This window comes from Sesamum indicum, linkage group LG3, assembly GCF_026168435.1.
Source record: "Sesamum indicum cultivar Baizhima isolate 11 linkage group LG3, ASM2616843v1, whole genome shotgun sequence".
NCBI lineage: Eukaryota > Viridiplantae > Streptophyta > Magnoliopsida > Lamiales > Pedaliaceae > Sesamum > Sesamum indicum.
The window spans coordinates 6,086,884-6,098,731 of NC_142659.1; the positions used below are offsets into that span (position 1 = coordinate 6,086,884).

The 11,848-nt window shown below is 34.4% G+C and overlaps 2 protein-coding genes across 4 annotated transcripts; one reads left to right on the forward strand and one right to left on the reverse strand.

Moving 5' to 3' along the window:
* Positions 1-1,105: 1,105 nt before the first annotated feature.
* Positions 1,106-4,671, forward strand: NAC057 (NAC domain containing protein 57). 3 transcript variants are annotated; one of them, XM_020692418.2, is made up of 3 exons: positions 1,106-1,268; positions 1,570-1,850; positions 4,052-4,671. In XM_020692418.2, the coding sequence occupies exons 1-3, from the start codon at positions 1,106-1,108 to the stop codon at positions 4,346-4,348; spliced, it is 741 nt and encodes a 246-aa protein (XP_020548077.1). In that variant the 3' UTR covers positions 4,349-4,671. The 3 variants fall into 3 exon arrangements, with proteins under 3 accessions (XP_020548077.1, XP_011072043.2, XP_088734842.1); XM_011073741.3 differs by having other exon boundaries at positions 1,570-1,847; XM_088878716.1 differs by having other exon boundaries at positions 1,570-1,839.
* A 694-nt stretch (positions 4,672-5,365) lies between these two features.
* LOC105157340 (DHHA1 domain protein) lies at positions 5,366-9,969 on the reverse strand. Its single transcript, XM_011073738.3, has 7 exons — positions 9,704-9,969; positions 9,510-9,608; positions 8,811-9,141; positions 7,984-8,118; positions 6,159-6,241; positions 5,800-5,905; positions 5,366-5,703 (listed from the first exon to the last, which is right to left on the reverse strand). Exons 1-7 carry the CDS (start codon positions 9,889-9,891, stop codon positions 5,608-5,610), a joined length of 1,038 nt encoding a protein of 345 aa, XP_011072040.1. The 5' UTR covers positions 9,892-9,969; the 3' UTR covers positions 5,366-5,607.
* Between the last annotated feature and the right edge of the window lie 1,879 nt (positions 9,970-11,848).

Below are 11,848 nucleotides of genomic sequence, written 5' to 3' on the forward strand. Positions count from 1 at the left end.
AAAGTAGAAATCAAACACGTACGTATATTAATTAAGGATAAATATACAATTAAATCTGTATCTTATTTAATTAGGTTGATGATTAATTAAAATTAAGCCTATCTCAAGTGATACAAAGGCTAGAATATTCTTCAATTATGAAATTTTGGCTTCAAAATTCATTAGAAGCGTGGAAACGCATATATTAATTAATATTACTCTATATTTATTCTAATTATATATATCTTTATGAAATTAAAGATCATTGATTTAGATCCCTAGAAAAATAAAATTCGTGACAAACATTTATTATCTAAAGTAATATAAAAAAAATAATTCAGCTATTTCTCACTCACAATTAATAGTTTGTGGCATCGCAATATCAGATTCTGAATTATCAGTTATACCCTTAAATATTTGTATCAATATAATTATCATTTAACTGCCAATATACTATTATATTTATTTAATTTCCATCGCAGTCATGTTAATCACTTGATATATTTTTGGTCATATATTAGTTTTTAATTATTTTTAAAATTATACATCGTCTATTCAATTATACGCGCACAAGTATTGTATGACACAGTGGTTAATATATCATAAAGGGGCAATAGAGCAAATAAAAAGTGTGATGATCCTACATAAACTACTACCAACCTGGACCATCTCATGATTTCTTGCTTTAAACCCTAATATATATATAAAATAATTTCATGAGGGATTAAAGTGTAAGTTTCTTTAAAAATGATGATAATAATATAAGAAGAGAGAGGTTGTGGTGAACAGAACATTACAAGTATTGTCAAAAGGAACAGTACCGCTGTAAGTTTTATATAGTATATAATGTAATAGTTTTATATGGGGAGAAAGGGCTTGCAAGAAACGTTTCTGAGAATCTGCAAAAGAGAAAAATTAAAGTGAAAAATGACTCAAAGACAAGGGACTTTGAATCCTTTTATATAAATGCACATCATGAGTGCCAACATAATGCTGTTTGGGGATCATCTTCAGTATTACTGTTAAAAGGGCTCAACAGCGGGGCAGTGCTGCGGCGGTGCTGGTGGCTGAGACATAGCGGCGACGGCAGCTGCAGTTCGAGAGAGTAAGTGTGTTTTGTTTATATATGATCATGGCCCCAGTGGGATTGCCTCCAGGTTTCAGGTTCCATCCCACTGATGAAGAGCTGGTCAACTATTATCTCAAGAGGAAAATTCATGGCCAAGAAATCGAGCTCGATATCATCCCTGAAGTTGATCTTTACAAATGTGAGCCTTGGGAATTAGCAGGTAATTAAGTACATTAAATCTACGTATAATCCAAGAATGTAGTATTCTTTTCTTTCATATATGTTATGTTATTGCAACTATATATATATACATATCTTCTAGCACACATAAAAGATCGATGTTTTGTTCCTTAATTTCCTCGAATTATGTTATAATGTAATAAAGCCCGCATGCAGCAAACGGTCATGCATACTGTCTAAACATTTAAGCTGTTAGAGGAGAGACGAGATGATCTGCATGTATGTATAATCGTTATGAATGCTTATTATACATACATTGTGATGTTTTCTTTTGTTTGTAGAGAAATCTTTCCTGCCTAGTAGGGATCCAGAGTGGTACTTTTTTGGGCCGAGGGACCGTAAGTACCCGAACGGATTCAGGACGAACAGGGCAACCCGGGCCGGGTACTGGAAGTCAACAGGGAAAGACAGGAGGGTGACTAGTCAGAATCGCGCCATTGGAATGAAGAAAACTCTGGTGTACTATAGGGGAAGGGCACCTCAGGGAATAAGAACTGATTGGGTCATGCATGAGTATCGGCTGGATGACAAAGACTCCGACGACACTTCTGGTATCCAGGTAGCCCGTATGGTTGGACTGATTTCGTTTCACCAACACACACACACACACACATTGATTGCTTTCTTGATTATCATTTCATATTCTGTGGCATAAAAGCCTCTTAATTTGGCTTTCTGTTTCTTAAACTAGAAAGATGGCATCTCTTGATCCAATCATGCTTGCTTTTGTGGAAGAATTGCAGAGAGTTTGTGAGTGATGGCTTGCATTGTAAATATAGGTTAATTCATCATCACACTTAATTAATTAAAAATCTTGGCTAACAAGGCACTCATTCATTGATTAAGGCATTGATCAGAGTAGAAATCATGATGATCAGTATATCTATAAATAGAGTTTGTTAATTAATGAGCAAACTGCTTAACAATATACAAAAATATATGAAAAATCTTAACTCAAACCAGGTTCGGTCAAATCAAACCAATCACAGAACAAGTGTGATTTACTTACTATGCAGTTGGTCACTTTCTCTAAGCTGTATACCAATGACACGACAAAAGTATTATATTTAACATATAAAAAATTTAAATCTAACTGATCCCAATTTGAGTTAGAATTTTCTATAAATGTAGATTTTTTTTTATATAATTTGTAGGTAGATAGGTAGTGTTCATTCTTTTCTTGTGTTTGTTTCTTTAACTTTTGATCTTTATGTAGTGTAGAGGTAGAGAATGGTGATCTAAGTGATGATCTTTAGTCATAGATACAGATGTCACTATTTGACCTTTAAAGCACGAGTTTCCAGACCCTTATAATTTTGCTGTAAAAAAAAGCATTTATCTCTCCATTTTTTCCATCATCTCTTTTTACTCTTGTTAAAGGATGGATAAAAAGCAAACACCCTCCCTATATGTGCTTTATCATGTGCTCTCTGCCCTCCTCTTATCTTCCTCTTAACACACACACATAATTTCAAATTTTATTACAAAACATGAGATTATATATAAATAAAATGAGGGCATGGACGACTCAATCCGATCCATGTATATTGTCTCCATCTCTTTGTATACATGCATATATTATAGGGATATATGTATATATTATATAGAGACAGTTTACTTTCAAAGAAATGAAGTTGGTAAGGAGTATATAGAACGTGAAGTGCATGGCATGCATGGCAAAGTGTGCTATTTTTGTCACACATAATGATCCAGCTTTATCTCCCTTTCTTATATAATACTAATACTGCTACTGTATAGGTATATATATATATATATATATATATATCATAGGATGATTCTTAATAATTGATCATATTTTATTGTAATTTATAATTAACATAAAAGAAAAGGGGAAATAATTGCTGACATGTTATTCTTTTCTTGCACAGGTCTTAGATCTCTTGAGTGACAAAGTTTAGCTTCACTTTGTCTTTCAATAATGAGACAAAAGTACAATTCTTACATACGACTGAATCTCATGATCATCTTATCACCCCACCCCCACAATCATCATTTTCTTTTCTTTTTTCTTTTTTTGGCATCAACACATATATTGATAATCATATATGTGTGTGTGTATATATTATATATATTATTAGGCATGGAGGACCTGATCTAGCACAGATTCTTGCAGCAAATAATTTGTTCTTGATTTTATATCATATAATGTTAAACTAAAAGTAGCATCCCTTCACTTTCATTTTGTAAGAAGGTGTCGGCCACTTTTCACTTTATTCTCCCCACCTATCTGAATAAGCCAAATCCATAGCTGCCCTTGTGTTTCTTCCTGGTGTGTGTGTGTGTGTTTTAGAGAGAGAGAGAGAGAGAGAGAGAGAGTAATCTATGTTTTGTGGTACAGTTTGAAAAGATTAATGTGAGTGATGATATAAAGTTTGAGGGTTTGATTTGCATGGGATGATATATACATATGGAAGAGAAGAGAAGAAAGATTTCTTTGTACTTGGAACCATTTTACAGAAACCACAAGATTGCCTTTTAACAAATCTGCCTCTTCTTCTTCTTCTCTTCTTTAACTCACTTTTTTCACTTTAATAAACAGCCCAAATTCTTGACTGATAAAAATATCTAAACCAAGCCAGCTTTTGTTGTCATCAGATCTCACAAATCCAAGATTCACCCTCTACACTTTTCTTCCCCTCAAATCCAAAAAATGAAATCAAGAATCTACTTGTCTTCAACTTACAATAATCCTAAGTCCTAAATATTAAACTAATTAATCATTCTTTGGCTTAATTATTACAGGATTCCTATGCATTGTGTCGCGTTTTCAAGAAAAATGGGCTGTGCACCGAGGTGGAAGATCAAGGGCAGTCGAGCAATATATCGTTGCTCGATTACACTCAAGGGGTTGCCCACGAGCACGAAACAATGTCGCCCGACTTCCCCTTGGCATCATCTTCCAACATTTGTATGGAAGATCAAGAAGACAAAGATGACAAGGACGAATCATGGATGCAGTTCATTACAGATGATGTTTGGTGTTCATCCAGCACAGCTTTTGGTGGTGAAGAGGTGTCTCAACTGGCATTCACAGACTAATAAAAAGACAAGGGACTAATCATTATCAAAGGCTGATTAATATTAATAACATCAAATATATATATATATAAATACATGGGGTATCATTTAATTTAAGGATTAATGTCTTGTTTATGCATTACTCTGATCATCATCAATATCTCTAATTGTACTTAGATTTTCAATCTTTTTCTTTTTATTTATTGTTCTTGGTGATGTATTTCTGTACAGCCAGGTTATGTTTATGGCTCTGCAGATTTGGTTTTGGGCCTCTTTATTGAGGTTTCTTTATTGGGTTTGACTAGTGGAATAAAGGGCTTTTATTCCCTTCAGTGGGAGTTTAATTGTTGTGGCCTCATTACTAGTTGGTTGTTCCTCTTTAAGACAAGATTGTGTTCATTACTGTGTTGACCAAACTTAGTCTTCAATTTACAACAAATTCTGGGAAAATTGCATTTTGTAACATGTTGTCTGGGTAGGGGTCCATATTCTCAAACACTCTGATTTCAGCTGTCACTTCTCATTTGTCCAAGAAGTCTACAACTACTAAAGTTCTGATCCGAAGTCTACAGAGTGAGATAAATAATGGTTAAAGCTTAGTCTGATAGATAACCAAATCGAGTTTGAATGGACTTTACTGAATCAACTCAAGTATTTTGATTTTTTTCATATATTTTTATCAGTTTGTACCAATCACAAAATGGAGCTCACTGCTATCTTAACAAAATTGGACATGTCTTAGCAAATTGATTAAGCCAAACATACAACAGCATAAAGTAACTGTAGCAATGCACCAAGGAAGAACAGATTGATGTATATGAATCACTAACCCTACACATCAAGTGCACCAGTGTCAAACAATGAAATCAAGTAATTCAGTGCTCCTAACCAAAAGCTTCCTCCATATTAAACAGTAAACACACTCTTGGTGTCGCCTATGAGCCTTAAAAGAGTTCATATGCACATGTGTTCTTCTGTACTAAATGGAGGTAGATAGGAAATACCAGTAATGCACAGATTCACCTTGGAAGCAGAATATGGAGAAATAGCAATTTAAGTAGCACAAAAGAAACCGTGAATACAAACAAGCAACAATTTGACAGTGGTAAATATTTTGTTGACCAGAGATGACATGTATGAATAAATACAGAATCAGCAGTTTTATTATGTGTACAGTCAAAAAGAGGCATATCAGATAATTTAAAAGGTTAAGGACCCCCACCCCTGGTGGGCTTCATCTAGATTCTAATGGTTAGTGACGAAAATTGAGGGGGCTACACCTAGATTGAGTTATTAAGAGAAACCTTCCACCTTTGAAATTCTGCATTGTTTATCATGAATGAGCTTGCATTCCGGTGGCCTCCACCTCCATATTCCTGCATAAAATTTGATCATATGTTAAAGTTAGCTTCCATTGATTATTATATATATTCTCTCAAGGAGAAATACAATAGTTCAGAAAGCAGAATGACCTGTGATATGGGTGTAGTGTCCTCATCACTGATGCTCCTTAGGCTAATTTTTAATAGTTGGTCATTATCAAGCTCAGGTACGCTGTACACAACAGCTCCAATGCCCCTAATGTAATAAGCATAACGATGATGGAAAAGATGAGCAAGTTTCAAATTGTTTGCAGAATTTCGAAGTGCAGATTTTGTAGATATGGACATTTCTTCCATTTGCAAGATTAACAATTTGCATTATGTTTTCCTCAAGACGACTTCATAAAAAGTAAGGGTGTCCAAAAAGAGAGGAGGAAGGGAAGAGAAAAGGAACCCCATAGGAAAGAAATAGCATGTGATTGAAGTGTAGAAATCAAGTAACTAAAAACCTCAAGTTCATCTTGATGCTTTTATTTGCTAACTGATGCCCAAGCTCGCTCCTTAACTCATATACAGCATCTGCATTGACAGCCTACATAATGGGGAAAATAGGCATATAAGTGATGTAATGTCAACGTAATCAAGCAAACTATTAATGAACTCAAATGCCAAATATATGAATTATTGGCACAAAAAGACATTATGACAGTTATATAACCTCCCAGTACTAAAAAGTTTCTAAATAACACAACACATCAGAATGTAAGTTACCACAGCAACCAAAATTGATACGATTAGGAGATCAAGGATATGACGAAGATTACTCAGATAGTTCATGTGAAGCTGACAAGGAGGGGACAGTGGTAAATGTGTCATCATTTTTTCTCCTCCCTTTTAGACTTATATCGAGCAATGGCCGCCGTCTCGTTGCCTTAGTTGCACATTTAAGTGCATTGATCTCCCTCATCATGTGGATTCCCGCACCTTCCACAGACCTGTTATCCAATTGGGCAGTTTTCCGTCTACAATCCTTACTCTCAGGGTCATGATAATCTTAGTGAAAAGGTCGAAGGCTTGGTGGAGTAATTTAATGATATGCAGGCCAGGATCCTCCCCCAGCTGAGGTCTTACTGCAGCAATTAGTTTATTTTTCTTTTCCCAGCCCCAGTTATCTGTTCAAAGTTTACATGTAAAACAGATCAATTGACCCAGTTTCTATATTCTTTTTGTGCAACATACAGGAGCCAAAATCGATTATGTGATAGAAATTCAACTAATCTTCTAAATTAGACATGATTAGATTCTCAGCATTAATATCTTTCAGTTATAAGGATCCTTTGCCCTCAGAAGAACATTGACTGTGCGTCAACACACTATGTTGTCCGAATTTCTGAGGAGAGGAAATTCATGGAAATTTATAAAGACCTCCCATGTTGAATTCAAGACATATATGTCAATTTGGAAATAACTTTAAGCATTTTAACAGTTAGGAACAGACTCCTTCAACCAGTGCAAGAAAAAGGACCAAATTGCGTTGCTCTTCTTTCACGCTTTAAATAAATTAAACGACACCGAGAGCTCCTTCATCTTATCTTCAATCAGCAATCCTTCCTAGCAGCCTACGGACCCTTGAGCTCTGATAACTCAAAAAAGTAAGAGCAAAAATAATAATGTTTGCAAGCACATCAACAAGTTGTCCTCCGTCGCAAACTGCAGATCCACAATTTCGAGGCGGTACTAGTGGTAACACCAGATTTGCGATTCCATCTCCCATCTCAGAATTATTTTCAGGATACTGGCAACATCTGGTCAACTAACATGTCCACTAGTTGTTGTCCTCAAGCATAAGTTGGAAAACAGAGTATGCACTTCACCGCCATTCCTCAATGGACAATCAATTATCTAACTTATCATGATGTCCAAAGATGTAGTCTTATCGGCTTACAGAAACAAAACAGTCCATGCATTTCTACTGGCCTCTCCTTTAGAAACTCCTATTAACTATTCAAAGAAAATGAATACTTTCTAGCAAAAACCTTCTTTAGTTTTCAACAACATAAACACTTACACTTCAACCAATGCAATTTCCAAGTGTCCACCCCCAGGCTCAGCACAATGAACAGGATATTATACATATGCAGTAAGAGTCATTGAGAGCCCAGTCTACTAGACTAACATGCAGTGGAGTTATAATAAAAGAAACAATCATGTAGAAATTTAAGATAGCAGGTGAATTCACTGGAAGAAAAAACTTTACTAATAAACATTTCTTACAGAAAACAGCTCAAGTAAATGTAGAGAAAGCAGTCAAAAAGTGATGGTTGCCAAATGTACCAGGCAATGTCCAAAAGCTCCACTGCCAAGTGCAATTTCGTATGACTGCTCCAGAACCTCCTCTATAATTGTCTGTTTGCGTGCCAAACTTGACATACCTTGACTTACTACTGAGTCAAGTTTTAACGAGAGCAACTGAAATTATGCCAATTTTAAGCAGAAAAGCCTTAAAAAGAAAAGAAATTGAAAACACGCAAAATAGAGTTTGGGTATTCTGTATCAGTGATCAGTACTAAAATCAATTAGGAACTGCAAGCTTCGGCCACAGATTCAGAAGGCCAACTCATACAGATGGCCATGATAGCACGTTAGTGAATATTATGATTTATTATAAAACATGCATGAGTCAAATAGCAATGTTGATCAAAAGTGCTTTAACATTCAACTAATTATAGAAGTCCAGGCAGCTATACTCGAATATCTTGAATATCTAATTACTTAGACAACAGCAATATAACATTGTGAAGCATGCAAACTAAGAAACAAATACTTGAAACCAAAAAAGAACATCCAATTCTGCCCCTCCACTTATGCATACATGTTAAGTTTGCTGAATTGACGGTATGTTCAGGAAGAAATCATCAAAACTTTTGAAAACAGGAATTATTTTGGTGACTAGCAACTTGACATGTCAAAGTTTCAGCGTCATTAGTTTGAGTCCTCGGCTCCTCGCAACTCTTTCATAATCATTCCACCATCATTTTCATGCATGAGGTAGTTTAAATTTTAAAGGTTTTGCACCGCGAGATGCAACTAATTCATTTTTGGAACTATTTATGTAAGTGTAGTTACCAAATTATGAACGGCATATGTTGCACAGAAGGTACCTGTTGGAACAAGGTGGGGTTCGATATGACATCAAATTCAAGGTTCAAATCCTTCAATCCGCTGCTAAATGCTTTACTATTAGGAAGGCGCCACCTCCACAGATCTCCATCCTCAATATATTCAAATAGTCTCCTCACTCTCTGAAACTCACCAATCACACCATTTTCTCTACTGTTGATGTCCCCACCAAAGAGTTTCTCTTTGAAATAATCATAAGCTATAGTAGCTCCACTCCTCTCCATATCAATTACTTTAATCACCTTTCCACTAGTTGACATCCCCGAACCCAACATCTCTAGTGCAGTCTTGTGATGATCTAAGACCACAACCCTATATTGCAAATCAAAGAAAGAAATAACCAAAAATGCAAAAGAATGCTGAAACTCTAATATAAATTCCATAATAAGAATCAAGACTTCTTTTCTTTCTTTTGCTTTTGTGGGCTAGTGGGAATCTATTCATCAACCGCTACTAGCTTCTCACATTTGCTGAACATAAAGGTGTAACAAACGAATAGCAAAAAATCAAATATTAGTTAGACCCAACATAAAGATCCTACACATATAAGAAATAAAAGAATGAGCTAAACCCACTAAAAGCACTTGACCCTGAGCTTCAATTCACATCATAAAAGCAGAATCATTTAAAAATACCCAATAAACTACTTCCATAAAGAAGTGTAACAAAAAAAGAACTGCCTTTCAACTTTGGGAGAGAGCTGCTGAATGAAACCCGGCGGCCCCACGAAATCCAGAAGGTAAACATTGTCAATTTCATTTAGGGGTAAATCATCCGCTCTGCAATATATAACAAACACTATAAGTGCCCCACAGAAACATACCGGCAAACATAAACATAAAGTTGCATAGAACCTGTTTGAAGAAATGCTTACCTGAGCGGCGAGTAGACGGTGTTCGGAAAGAAGAGAACTGGAGGAGTTGTTGCCGCCCGAGAGTGAGAGAAGTAGAGGTGCGCAGCCAAAGCGGCGAAAGCGCCGTCAGGGCACGGGTAGTGATATAACACCGCTGATTTCTTGATCGTCGCCATTGTTGTGTTTGCTGTCGAATGTAACGCAATCATCAACAATTCTATCAGCTGCGTTCTAAGAACATGTGATCGTAATTCTTGAAATTAAATAAATTATGAATTGATGAAAAATCAATAAATCTATAGCTACTCACCATATATTATTTTTCAAAAAAAAAATAAAACCATATTAATCATCACTTTTTAAAATCTTTAAATTAACGTAGTGGTTAATTTCCTTTTAAATAATTTCCAAAAAATTCATAATTTTTTAATCACAGTTTAAATAAATAAAAACAAGAAAATGAGATATATGTTCTTCCTTAATAATAAAATATAGATTATTTATTTAATTGATCTACGAAAATATATATATATATATATTAGAGTAATTGCATCTAATATAACATGTTATGCACTTAAAACAATAACCCTCTTCTTTTTCCAGTGAACGAATGTCCGTATCTTCTCTTACATTATAAACATTAATGATTGAAATACACTCGATAAATCTTGCAGTTTAAATTATATTTATTTTATTAATTTAAAAAAAACTCAAATGAGTAATTAGTCAAAACTGATCAAATATATTATTTTAAATTGCGTTGAGATTTTCAAATTTTTAAAAATTAAGGCCTATATATGGTTAAATAAATAAAGTCGGAGATATGTTACGATAAATGAATAATATTTTATCATGTAAGTCTGATCTTGCACAAATTCAGCGATCTTGATGTGCGATCTCGTCACAGATTGCTAACCCCTCCAAGACCAAGTATTGGGTCCCTGAAAATAAAACAAGAACAATGAGCTCGTCGGGCACTTCTCCGACAACGACCCTCCAACGCTCAAGTTAGGTTGATCGAGAAAAGTTTGTGATCACAAAGTTCGATCTCAAAGAACATGTAATAGTTACCTCTAACTATGTCATCTGGATCTATTTATAGAGCACAGCTGGATACTGTTGACTGGGCCACGTGGACTTATCCTGCTGGCAGACGTCCATGATCGGACGGCTACTATTGTCCGGGTCTTCAAAGGCGGAGGTGGATCTGGATCGGGTCCTCTCCAACCCGTCCGACATAGGAGGTGCAGATCTATAGCGAAAAGACGGTAATACCCTTATGAAGGGTATTTTTGACATTTCCCAACATATTTTACTAGATACCCATCAAAGTCCATGATTCCAATAAAAATAATTAAATATGTCCCACAATGAATTATAACTGGCAAAAATGATTATTTTGCACTTTAGATAAATTATTGCAAGTAAATACAATTTAAATACGAGACAATATAAAACTTATTAAAAACATAGGTAAGTTATTAATATGTGGACGAGGTTATAAATGGACGTATTTATTTAAATGCAATTATTGGTTTAAATGCATTTATGAAACATCATCCGCTTATAATAATAGAGCCCACTAATTTATGTGGCACGTAAAACTAATCACTTATTTTTTATTTTTTGTATTTTTAAAGAGAAATCATTAAATTGAAATGACAATGGTACGAAAGCGTAAAATTCGAGTCTCGACACCAAAATATTACATTGTACTAAAAAATAACTTATTAATTTCTTAAAATTATAAAAAAAAAATTAAAATGTACGTATTGTTATTATAAAAACTGAAGCTGCTAGGTAATGTTATCGTCTGAACATTAGTAATTTATATACAATTTTAATGATTCAATTGAAACCTCGTTAAAAAACAAAAATACTATAAATCCGTCTGATCGTTTGCCTAAATAATTGTAATTTGAATGCATAGACAATAATTATATAGCACGCTCTATTTCTTTCCGTTTTTTCTTTTAGCAAAATTAATATTCAAATATATTATATATCACATTAATGATATCGAATATAAATAAATAATATATTATAAACAATCAATCATTAATAAAATCAGCAACCAATCATTAATTTTTAACCTAAATATTGTAGAACATAGGATGTAAGTACACAATAATATAAAAATATCCTTGTTTATTGGATATGTGAATT

Excerpts from the sequence above, each read along its gene's own strand:
- NAC057 (XM_020692418.2), top strand. The coding sequence starts at position 1,106 with ATGATCATGGCCCCAGTGGGATTGCCTCCAGGTTTCAGGTTCCATCCC. Across the intron at positions 1,269-1,569 it reads TGAGCCTTGGGAATTAGCAG|AGAAATCTTTCCTGCCTAGT; the intron begins GTAATTAAGTAC and ends TTTTGTTTGTAG. Across the intron at positions 1,851-4,051 it reads ACACTTCTGGTATCCAGGTA|GATTCCTATGCATTGTGTCG; the intron begins GCCCGTATGGTT and ends TAATTATTACAG.
- LOC105157340 (XM_011073738.3), bottom strand. The coding sequence starts at position 9,891 with ATGATTGCGTTACATTCGACAGCAAACACAACAATGGCGACGATCAAG. Across the intron at positions 9,142-9,509 it reads CTCTCTCCCAAAGTTGAAAG|GGTTGTGGTCTTAGATCATC; the intron begins GCAGTTCTTTTT and ends TTTGCAATATAG. Across the intron at positions 6,242-7,983 it reads GAGCTTTTGGACATTGCCTG|GCTGTCAATGCAGATGCTGT; the intron begins GTACATTTGGCA and ends CCCATTATGTAG.